The sequence below is a fragment of the Anneissia japonica genome, unplaced genomic scaffold (genome assembly GCF_011630105.1).
Source record: "Anneissia japonica isolate Jap-2015-1 unplaced genomic scaffold, ASM1163010v1 scaffold3862_len378127_cov164, whole genome shotgun sequence".
NCBI classification, from domain to species: Eukaryota; Metazoa; Echinodermata; class Crinoidea; order Comatulida; family Comatulidae; genus Anneissia; species Anneissia japonica.
The window spans coordinates 287,823-301,284 of NW_022702440.1; the positions used below are offsets into that span (position 1 = coordinate 287,823).

At 29.3% G+C, this 13,462-nt stretch overlaps 1 protein-coding gene across 1 annotated transcript in view; it reads right to left on the reverse strand.

Annotated features, from left to right (window-relative positions):
* Nucleotides 1-13,029, reverse strand: part of LOC117103872 — a 39,956-nt gene extending 26,927 nt beyond the window's left edge. Inside the window, exon 1 of the mRNA XM_033244487.1 lies at nt 13,013-13,029. Coding sequence (XP_033100378.1) covers nt 13,013-13,025 — 13 coding nt within the window. The 5' untranslated portion in view covers nt 13,026-13,029. The remainder of the gene's footprint in view (nt 1-13,012) is intronic.
* Nucleotides 13,030-13,462: the final 433 nt, after the last annotated feature.

Sequence of the window (13,462 nt, forward strand, 5' to 3'; positions counted from 1 at the left end):
TGTGTATAAGAGACAGTACACACACACATATATATATATATGTGTGTAGACAGAGATTATTACAAGGAATTATTTTTTTTGCCAATTAACAGAGGTATGCTTGTAACTTTCCTGATTTATCACAGTTAACAGTTATGTAAGGGCGTACAAAATATGTTAATTCAATTATAAAATTCCTACTTGAATTTACAAACGTTCTTTTGCCTTTCTCGTGATGTTTTAAAAGATATAAAAAAAACCCAATTCTTTTTAGAGATGCTTCATCTGTCCGAACAAGCGCCAATTAAATGGCGTCACTTCATCGGTAACTAACTGAAAAGTGATATACTTTGCAGCTAAAAAAAAAAATTCTAGGTTCGACGGCATCAACGTGATATGATGTGTGTAGTTTTTCTTGCTTTTTACTAAAGTGTTGAAATATATATTGACTAGATTTTCGTCCGGGAATGCTGCGAATAAACAGCAATTATTTCATTTACAGAGAGTATTAAAGTAGGCCTAAACGATAATGCGATTTTATAATCCAATATGATGATACATCATTGGGTACATTTACTTTACTTCGCGTTGGAAAAAATGTCAATGCGTTACGACTGACAAGTGATTAACTGGCGCAGGTGTATATTTTGATGATCATTATGTAAAGTGTCAACGCAATAAGGCTGGATTACACGAGACTGGGCTAAAATGCATTTATTGCAAACTGTCATTTCATAATGTGAGCGCATGTAAATGGCTGTTAGTTAATCCGTACACGAATTCCCCACAGCCTTTTACTAACAATTCACCTAAACATAGTCTGCGCACTACCAGTCTATCATTTGTTTTCGGCGGATCTTTTTCTCTTGGTTGCGATATCTTAGATTGCGTTCAATAAGATTGTGTTGCGTTACAAATCATTTCCGTGTGATTACAGATCGAACTGCATCAGTCAGTTTTCATTATTTTAATCAAATTCAGGAAATGTCCATTTATGGATAGGTTTTAACGCTTTCCTGTGCTTTTGCTATCGATTCTGTAATTGACCATAACATCATTTTTCAGACACGAACCACCAATTAAAGGAAAAACCTTTAGCGGCCGAGATTATATTTAAACACACTTTATAATACGAATAATCGAAAACTATAATTCAATTAGTTACATCGTTTTTGTGAAAAAGTGTACTAATTAATAAACGATGTGTTAAGCAGGGCTTATAACAAAGTAACAAACAAAACAAAGTGTTCGTAATTAAAAGTAATTGATATTAAATTTACTTGAAATCACGTAGCTCCATCTGAATCCCTTATTATACTAACTATATTAATAGTTATAATAGGCCTAATAATATTAATAATAATAATAATAATAATAATAATAACAATAACAATAAAAATAATAACATGCCCAATAATAATAGTAATAATAATAATAATAATAATAATAATAATAATAATAATAATAATAATAATAATAATAATAATAATAATAATAATAATATGAACATGAATATTAAACGATAATATGAATGGATGGTATTGTTTATATTTTCACAGGCATATCTTATTCACTTAAAACATTTATAAGATAAAACAGCAATAGACATGCTTTGGATAAGAAAATTTATATTTGTTTTATCTTCACTTTTTATCGTAATATTTTTATTTTTTTCAGCCAGTATTCCACATAATGGGGTCTGTGATTTGTATTCAAACAATCGTGGACTTTCTTTCCCATAGGCTTACGTTCTTAAACAGTCCTCTTTTCTAAAAAGTATTATAAGCACAATATTAAATAATGAAATTAGACTATAATCAAAATTGAATTAGTGCCAATATTTATTTCTCTGTTTTTTTTTTATAATTTTATTTGTAAATTACTCGTCGTCTATATCACCCGGCGATTTCTAGTAAACAAATATCTTACATTTTCTCCATGCCCGTTGCTTTACCTCGGCGTCACCCGCCTATTTCAGTTCTCGGAAACCTGTAGGCTTCCTAATGATAATTATCTAGCCCAGATTGTAAAAAACATGAATAAATAATAAAAAAGAAAAAAATATATGGCAATTAAATAAATATTCATTGGGCTCTCTTTCGGTAAGTTTACCACAAAAGAAATCGTATTAAATTAGTACGTTATTATTGCGGTCAATTGTAGATTAGCACTCAACCCAATGTAGTGGAATCAAACAAGCATTTTCGCAAACAGGAAATGTATAACATAGACCTAATTACTGATATACCTGTAATTGGCAAAAAAAAACCTGAATATCGCGGCATATTGGGTGTATTTTACATCTTTTAGAAAAACAACAGTGATTTATATTCATCAATAAATAAAATTACAAGTACCTACATAAACATTTTTTTTTTGTTATGTTAATTGAAATTCGCCATAAGTTCATTTATCCAGCTACATTTAAAAACAAATTATACAATAATTTTTTGAGAGGTTTTCTTTTTTTTTTATTTATTTTCTTATTTATTTATTCATTTTTTTTTTTTTGGCTTTTTGCTTAAAAATAGGCCTATATGTGTTACTCGTCAAAAATTCCAAATCAAATTTGTGTAAAATAATGCATGTGTAGTATATTAAAATACCATATATTCGAATACCATACCATAGTTTTTCAAATGTAAATCTAAAAAATCAAGTAAAGGGAAGAAGGCTAGATCATATTTAGGCATGTCGCATGTTTTTGTCAAATAAAATTGATAGTCCTTTTTTAATTATTTTTTTTGTTGTGCATAGACTTTTAAAATTGTTGTAATGCAGACCTACAACTAATAATAAACAAAACTAACTGAATGGTTTCAATGTTTGAAAATTATAAGTGAATAGTTTATTTGATCTTTTTGAAAAGGCAATCCTAATTTTTAGTCATTAGGCCTATCTGAGGCTGATATAAGGGCTGATATCTTTACGGTATAACTTTGAATACCGAATGATGTATGCAAATTGTCAACTGTTCTGGTTGTATGTAATATTACTGACTAGATTAAAATATAACGTTACTTCAAATATATGAGTGACTACTGGTGTGAATAATTCTTTTGCCTACACGCCATTCTATAGAGAGTTTGTCATTCCGTTTTAGAGTTTAGCACATGCGCAGACGACTGAACAGTAATATATAGGGCCGGGTGGAAGGATTGGATATTTGCAAACAAACACGTAGTTTTTCTTTTCCTTATAAAGAAAATGTTTCATATCAATAAATAATGGAAATTTTTAACGTAGTTTTCATCGGATTCGAAATTGTTACTTGAGTAAAAAATTAGCTAATCGTCCCCATGACGCAAAATCCAAATATTCCGTGCTACACACATCCTTTTAGTCTTAAGCATCATGAGCACTATATTAGCCTACTTTACTCTACTTCGAAGCGGTAAAGTTACAGATTATTCACTCCGAGTAAGTTTCCTTTTAAGCTTTAAGATAGAGCTAGTGATAAATTTTCTGACCAATAAGTCCTCCCAACATATTCATATGCTGTTGAGTATTAACATGATAACCTGATTTACTACATAATTCCAAATGGCATCTTAAAATAAAAAAAAGCTCCAAATTATTTAATAATGCTATGTCCTGAGACACTCTTCCGTTTAAATAGGGCGGCTGATTCAGACTACAAGCTTCTTAAAAAAGTTACTCTATTTACCCGTATTGGATTATAAGCTCACATTTTGGACTAGTTAATTATCAAAACATGGCGATTATGACGTAAAAATAGATCTTTAGACACAACCTCATTGAATATTTTATATCTGCTAGTTTTATTTGAAATGTTAATACTTCGACTAAAGAGAATACTCAACTATATGAACGGTTCGATATATGGTCACGAAAGATACAGTTTATCAACAATAACAATATATAAATTTATAATAGTTGTAACCTGGTTGTTTATTTCTATATAGGCCTATTATTAGCTTGTTGTAGAGACTGGAGGGAAATAATGGTCTTTTTTACTTTACTTGGTCATCCTTAGTATCATGTCTTTGTTTTCTCTTTCATAGTTAATTACGGTACTTTGTAATTTTTTTTTATTAATAATAAAAAAATAAAAGTCTACAGAGAGTAGTGAATACCTAATATCTATACAATATAATATAATATAATATAATATAATATATTATAATATAATAAAATACATTATAATATAATATAAATAATATAATATAATATAATATAATATAATATAATATAATATAATATAACTATATGCCTGTGTACCGTACTTCATAAGATAGGATAATATTCATATTTCGTTGGCGTAGAGGCAATGAAGACATTAAGGTGGGTCGAAAAGCAATAATATCACTGACAGGTTACACCGCGCAATTCATGCGATACTTTCGCCAAATCAGCATAATTTAATCATTAATATTACGACATACTGCATAATGATATGGTACAATAGATTGTGTAGTAGACTATATAAAAATTATAATCAAAATTAATATTTTGAAAAATAACACTGAAAGGTAATCTATATAACTAATTTTTTAAACGTTTAAGGAGAATCGGCGAGTCTGAGAAAATAGGTGCCCCAACCGGGATTCGAACCGGGACCTTCTGCTGTCTATGCAGAAGCCTTAACCAACTAGGTAATTGAGGCTTTGTTGGGAATTCAAATCCGATTAAAGCATGTAATTCCTTCACAATCATGTGCAATCGTATTAGACAACATAGTCCTTGATGCATGGAAAATAACAGAGACCAATATATATACTGTCTCTTATACACATCTAGATGTGTATAAGAGACAGATAGAGAGTTCCTTTCCTTTTGGTTTTTAAATGTATAGGCTTTTTAACAATTTTGTGTCACAATTTAGTTACTATACTGCTATGACCAATCTTACCAATTTGTAAATATTTTAATGGTTTTGAAATAAAATATTAGAAATATATATATATATATACATATATATATATATATATATTTATATGTATATATATATATATATATATATAGTATATATATGTACCGTAAAAAAGTACGTAAAGCCAAAAATGTCAGTTTTAAGTCATAACGGATTGTTGAATCTGCGCAAATATTCCTGATACCTGCCCGTCTGATTCCAACCAGATAGCGTAAGTTACAACAATGTACACCTTCAGGGTACCACAACGACCCACCTTTCCACACAACAACAAAAAAAAACATTTTCTCTAAAAGAGTTGTGTTTTACAGATATATATTATCATACACTCTGATGCTGTTTTAATGGTTTTTTTATGTGACCGTTCTAGACAATTTGTTTATGTGTACATTTATCCTAAATTCCAAGCAATGTTTTTACTACTTTTGACAATAAATATATTGAATTGTAATTGAATTGAATTGAATTATTATGCATAATGCTTATTTTTCCTTAGGCTTATATATAGCCTGTATAATATATTTTTATGAAATTCAAGAAAACATATATAGGCCTATAAGTATTAGGACACTACATTGTATATTTATAAGTTATACTTTTATGAATCATTCTATTTTCATTCATATTTTCAATTGATATAGCTATTTTTAAAAAGGATTATATTTATAATTCACCAATGGCGATACAATTCATGCACCATCATTAAAATTCGCTATTAATCTTATCGGATAACAGCAAAACATGGTATCATACGTGTTCGTATAATACTGATCACGTGGGTAGAACAATGTGTAATTATTGTTATTATCCCAGTTATTAAAGGGGATTTCTCTGTCTGATGATGTGTCGATTGATATCACAATTAATAATACAATCCCGTGTACATTCTACTGCTTTTTATAAGTACTGTTGAACTGGCTTGCTTTAAAAATGAAGGAGTTCTCCATTCAACTGAATAATGTAGCGCGTAACTTTACATACGCACACATTGACCACTGGAATCGTGAGTGACTGTGACGTCAGCTCGTGAATGAGCCACATAACTTCCGATTGTTATTCCCATTGTCATTATTGGCACCACTTACAACATGGTGACGTTCGTCTGGCGTTTGCGTTAAAACATAATTTACTGGAAGGCAGACAGTTACATTTAGTAAAAAGGTCCATCATAAACTCACATATTCGACCCTTGCGCTTCATCATATTCGGGATTAAAACAAAACAACAGAAATATAATACGGATAATAATTCAGCAAATACAAGTAATTTGAAATGATTATCTCAAATCCTTTTAAATAATGAAATATTGTAATCAATACACCTGCTAAAATACTTAGAGAATTTATTGATCAATCTATAAAAACATTTATTCCCAGGATATATCTAAGAACATTCCCATCTGACGACGGATTACGGAAGAAACACGATAATGGATGTAATATCGGACAATTCTCATTAATCACTGTGCAGCGATGCTAGAATCCCGACTCACTGACAGGAATCGGTACCCAGGGATTGGCGAACCAATGGCAAGCCTTCTTCGCATATTTGTACATACAATTGAATGTTATCGAATTATTTCTATATTGATTTACACTATTCCATGCAGGAAGAAAACCTCATATGTTTACCACGGATGTAATTTAAATATTAATTAATACATTAATTAACATTTCAATGTGATACATGTTATGTATGTATGAAAATATCAGAAATTGTTATTATCATATTGCAGGTAATACCGGTACCGTTCAAAATAATTAATTTAAAAAGGAAGAAAGTTTGAAGTATGCGTGCGATTTGCCACTTAAAAAGTTCGCTGTTTGGCATACCATTGGCACTTGCGCCTGAACCAATAATAAAAATAAAGAATAAAAAAATAAAGAAAAACAAGAATGTTAGTTACTGATGACGATAATAACAGTAATATACCAACAAGGATTTAGTAATAGAATTATTACTGTAGTAGTGGTGGTAGTAGTAGTGGTGATGATTTTCTCAGAATAATTCTAAGGCGCAACAAGTCTGGCTGCGATACAATTATTATTCATAGAACCACACAGATGCCATATGAGCGAGTCGAAGAAAGCAGTCGATACAATAAAAAAAAAAGCGATCGTACGAAAATATAATAATGATAATAATAATACAATAATAATAATAATAATAATGATAATAATAATAATAATAATAATAATAATAATAATAAAATTATTATTATTATTAATAGGCCTATCATTTAGATATAATAATATAGACCTATATTAACTTATTTGATAATAGGCCTAGGCATATATCATAGCATTTTTTTTTTAATTAAACGGTTTTCGTAACAAACTCTTTGGTTCGAAGAGTGAAAAAATAATATCGTCATAACAACAGTGATAATGCCAAGATTTGTCAGACCGAGGTTCGGGGCGATGTCCCCGACGAGCGTGTTAGTGGGAGTCAGAGGTGGCTCAGAAACCGACGAATTGTATATTGGTTCTCCTCGACCGTATCAGGGGAGGGGGAACTCTCCTCGACGAGAGATCTGCCTCTGGCCCCGGGTGACGCCACCCTTGCATAGTAATATCCAATGAATATTTCATTGCGCATTGTATTTATATCGTTCGTGATATTTTTCAGCAATTAGGATTGTGAAAATTAACTTGATTTTGAAGAACATTTGTTACTAGTAACACACTTTTTCATACATTAGAAAAAACGCGTTTTATTAGCTCACGCCTTTTACGGTACATAGTAAACTACAGTTATATCGAACAAGTCTATACGTGTCTAAAAATATACAACGCATAATGTATGTACAGTATATATGTAGGCCTATATAAAACATTTTACTGATGGAATGGGCAAAGCTACACAAATGTATATAGGCCTACATTATTATGATAGTAGACAGTTAGGCCTACCTAATATGATTGTTACTACTGTATACTTTAAATTTATATTATTACCATAATATATGGTAAAGCTATAAGGAGTATACACGTATATAATGCAAATACTGCATCACAAATAATAGTACAACTGAAACCACAGGCATACGTAATTTGTCCGTAAAAACATGTTAGCGAATAAAAAGAATTTAAAAATTGTGAAAAGAGTCAAGTCTACAGTACAAAACAAGGAAAGGTCCTAAATGATCCTATCGTGACTATTATTTGTCACCTAAACTGATAATATTCAGATTATTTAGGTAGAATCGGGTAAAAATGTGGATGGTCGAAGCGGTAACTAGTCGTCTTATTTGTGCTAAAGCATATATATATATATATATATATATATACTGTCTCTTATACACATCTAGATGTGAATAAGAGACAGGTAAAAAAACAAAACAAAACAAAAAACACTAGAAAAACCAACAAATCAAGCTAGTCACATAGAGTAAAGTAACAATGTTTAAGAAGCTTAGCCTATACAGTATAGCAATAGTGCTGACAATAATAGTTTTATATTTTTGAACAGTGTGTAGCATATAGATAAAAATAAGAACATTTTGAAGCTGAAATTTGCAAGAAAGTAAGAACAGTGAGCCTGGGAAAAAATTTACAGATTCTTATATAAAAAAAGTATACTGTATGTTTAACATCAATTGAAAATAGTTATCAGGTAAATGTTGTATTTTGTTTAGTAGCTCAGCGTATGCTGATTGATTTTTATAAGTCCATGACACGATATCAAAACGGTTTCTCTACTTTGTCAAGTACGCGGACCACTGCCTAATTGCTTAAAATGAACGGCATATAAAGCCTCTAAATTACCACACAGCAATACGATGCACCGAGAAGGTTACAATCAAGCCCTACTTAATAAATCCCAAAATCCCATTCGACTTCCTGCGCAGGTCAATCAGTGTCACTTGAAGACTACGTGCAAGGTCTCCAGTCATTCATTAAATATTAAAAGAATGGCTCAGTTATTTTTTGTTCTCTCTCTATTTTTTTTTAAAGTTTACTTATGAAAAAATAAAAATGAATATTATTTCATCGCACGAAGATAATTTATCTTAATGTGGGGGCACTATAATTATTCCAAACGCCGGAGACATAACTTAAATTTACTCAACTTATCTTTCAACGTGCCGCCGGCGCTGGTTAACTTTGTTGATATTTCTGGCGTTTCTCGGATATTCATACATTTTTTACGTACGGATTCATAGTGCTGGCCTTGCACGGGATATATTCGGTGTAATGCGCAGTGCCGTTAATGATTTATGGGCGTATTTATTTCCCGGACTTTAATGGGATTGACGGCAGTTACAAAATATTAAAAATGTAGCGGCTCGATAATGCAGTTCTCATTAGACTATAGTGAATGTTACACTTAGATTATTCACTCGTTGATGTATACTTGATTGTTAGTTCACGTAATAAAATTTACAATAATGAAATAATATTGATAAAAAAGTATTATGTTAATGGTGAAAATTTTAGTACAGTAAACACACACACACACACACACACCTCCCCACACACACACGCATATACCCTGTATAAGTAGGTCTATGTATTATTTACAGGTACAAGTATATTTGGGTATGTTTAAGAAAAATGATAAAAACTGAAAACTTATTATTATTATTATTATTATTGATAATACCCAAATTATAAAATGATAAAGTATTTCATTCGCTATTCGCCATTATAGTTATTATATTATTTTATTCATAGGTTTGTATTAGAAAGGGCCTACAGTACTTTCGAGCATGTGTAATTGATTGCAGTAAACTATACATTTGATAATTAAGGCGGCGTGGAGGCGAAGTGTAGATATCAGATAAATCGGCAACATACAGCAGTATTGCAGAACAGGAATGTCACTTGTATAAATTTTAACTTAACATATATTTTACCATCAAATGCAGTGAAAATAATCTCAATGGAATACATAATTTTACCAGAAACAAAATAGTAATAATGATAATAATAATAATAATAATAATAATAATAATAATAATAATAATAATAATAATATAATAATAATAAATAATAATAATAATAATAATAATAATAATAATAATAATAATAATAATAATAATAATAATAATAATAATAATTGTGTAACATATAAAATGGATGAGTTTTTCATGCAGAACCTGTTCTTACAAATGGTCCATTTTCTAAAAATGCTAAAAAATAATGAAATATTATTAAGTGAACTTTTTCTTTAACTCGGAAAATAATCAATAATAATAATATGTAGAGTACCAGTAGTAATACTGTAATGTAAAGCGCATCTCTCGTAAGCAACACCGATCACTTTGGCTTGAAAATTATATCTATTGTGCGGTACCTCCGGTAAGCGACCATCCACAGGAACCACATGTTTGTTAAAAAAGAATACTCTATTTCAATAAACACTGGGTTTTTTTCATGGAGGTGATTACAAATGCAATGCTTTAGATTACAAACTAACATATTAATCATAGCGTACAATGATATATATGTATTTGTTTTAGCCAGTACTAGACATTTAATTCAATTGTTTTTATCTTTAAACAACAGAGCAATGTGCATGGTTTATTTTGATACGTATATCAAAGACCAGCAAATGTTTACCTGTAACTAAATTGTTGGTGTTATTGAGTCTCCAAAAATAGTAATCTCCGTAAAAACGCACAACGGATTTGGAATTTTGAAGGTCAGATCACGAAAACTTATTGAAATATTAATGATTACATACGATGTTGTATTGATGTGTACTTAACACCCGATATCAGATTAACATTGAGCCTCGCGTGTATACTCTTACACAGCCAACTCTCTTGAGTGACCATTTCTTACTGGACCCGAGAGTGGACGATTAGGCCTATAAGAATTTCTACTGTATATTATACTCATATTTTTTGCATTACATATTCATTATCGAAAACAATAGGAATAGTAACAGTGCGTTTATCTGAGCTATTAGTATGTTATATTTATGTTTAGGCCCTATAATTTACTTGATGAAAATTAAAGGCAGGTTTATGTTATTATATTTTTTTATCCTTATTTTTGTTACAAGCCAAATTTAAATAATATTAAGCGAACTGAAAAGAACAAATACTTATTATGTGTTAAAACACTTTAAAGATAGGCATCTACTGATATTAGCTCTATTTTAAATAATACCCATTAACACCTAATCATGACTATTTAGCAATCATTCTTGTTTAATGATATAATATTGATATATTGATATATATTTATTGATATATTTGATGGTGTATCGTGTGTTCTATGAACACTCATGCCAATTTTGCAATTGATGATTAGATGTATATTATACTTCCATTGTATGAAAGACAAAGTAATACAATTATAATAATATTGGTTATCATTATGTTAATATAAGGTTATATTATTAAAATTAATGATATATACCAATATAAATACGGTATTATTAGAATAAACAATTCAAATACAATATTTCAATTAATGATATAATTACTATTGTAAATATGAAAATATAAAGTATATATTATTTTTAATGAATTCCAAAAAAAATCAAAGGACATTCATTTGATCATGGCATAAGTTTGTTATATATATTATTCATTTATTGTAAAAAGGGTTATATACTTACCTGTATTGTTATTAAGTATAATGAATCATTATTTATTTATTTGTTCATTCATTCATTCATTCATTCATTCATTCATTCATTCATTCATTCATTCATTCATTTATTTATTTATTTATTTATTTATAATAATAATACTTTGAATATACATTTTAATTTATAATATAATTTCATACTATAGAGTAATTATACAATTACCGTGTTAATTTCTATTAACTATTAACGAACGTCATTGAACAACGTACAGAACATGACATTCTTTATGCTATCATACCTTTAAACAGATCACGCTTTATTTATTTATTTATTTATTTATTTATTTATTTATTTATTTATTTATTATTTATTTATTATTTATTTATTTATCTATTTATTTATTTGGATTAGATGGATTTGATTTATTTGGTGTAAACGCCAAGGATAACCTACAAAAGGCCGAAGAAGACATATGTCCAGTGGGGTCCTTCTGTTGGTGATTAGGCGGCACATAGGGAGAAAATCCCCTCATTTCGGAAGAGTATAGGCCTACTGCGTACTTTAACGTGTACATGGTCTATATAGCTGATGGGACCAACGGCTTCACCAACTTAACAGAAAGACGGTGCATTACTGAATCAGGCCTCCAGCTGAAACACAAGGAGAACAGCAATGGAAATTGAACCGGAGACCGGAGAGTGCACACGCTGTGACTACCACTAAAAAGACATTAGAGTTTCCTTTCATAGAGACAATCTGCTTGTAATCATATAATGATAAAATAACAACAACAACAATAATAGATAAATTTATATCAATAGATGCATTTAAACATTTGTTCAAAACACTAGCGCTTGAATTTAATAAAAGTATGTTCATTTAAACAGTACATGTAGTATAAGATCACCATAATAATATGAAATAAGAACAGTAAAAAGAACAGGTATTACTGGGGCAAAGAATCTTTATATTTGATCTGTCATTCAGTGAAAGAAAAATACCTAAAAGACATTTACTATATTAACCTTGGTCTCTCCTTTTTTTTTCAGTGTTTATATCACAGTGTATATCTTTACTTTCTTTATCTTAATAATAAATTAATACTATTAAAAGGTTAAATAATATTAGAAAGCATATACAGTAAATAATAATAATAATAATTATTATTATTATTATTATTATTATTATTATTATTATTATTGTTATGATAATAATAATAATACAAATTCTAATACTACTAATAAATATAATATTATTAATAATCATAATAATATCAATAATAATAATACTTTGAATATACATTTTAATTTATAATATAATTTCATACTATAGAGTAATTATACAATTACCGTGTTAATTTCTATTAACTATTAACGAACGTCATTGAACAACGTACAGAACATGACATTCTTTATGCTATCATGCCTTTAGACAGATCGCGCTAAAAGTAGTCTAAATATAATGCGTTCGAAATTGTTTTACCAGCAAGAAAAAAATCAAAGGCAAAGCTACTAAGAAAAAAAAGAAAATCTTCCTAAAATTATAGAAAATACATGTTTTAACGAAATAAATTAGAAAAGTCAATATACATACCTTGTTCGGCCATTCTTTCCGTGATATTATGACCTTTGACAAAATATCAACATTTTTACCTCAATAGTTGATGTACTAGACTGTGGAGGGCGCTTGCCTTGTACAGGCCGAAGTCTTTCTCTCAATTGGGGCTGTTGTACAGGCTTAGCTAATATATTTCATATTTTCATATTTCTATAGCCAATAATATTTAAAAATAAGAGGTGAACTCAGGTATCTAAGACAGCAACTTTTCCCCAAAAAAAATACAGCTCACTCATAGTAAGCCTCATTTTGAGACAGAAAATTGGTTTTTGTGAAGAGAACAACAGTTTAGCAATTAAAAAGACTATATAGAATAAAATGATCTTACCAACAATTATCTCTAATATTACAGACTGTCTCCGAAAAATATGAGAATTAAATTTAGGGGTTTCAAAGTCTTTACTTAATCGATTTCAGAGACTAATA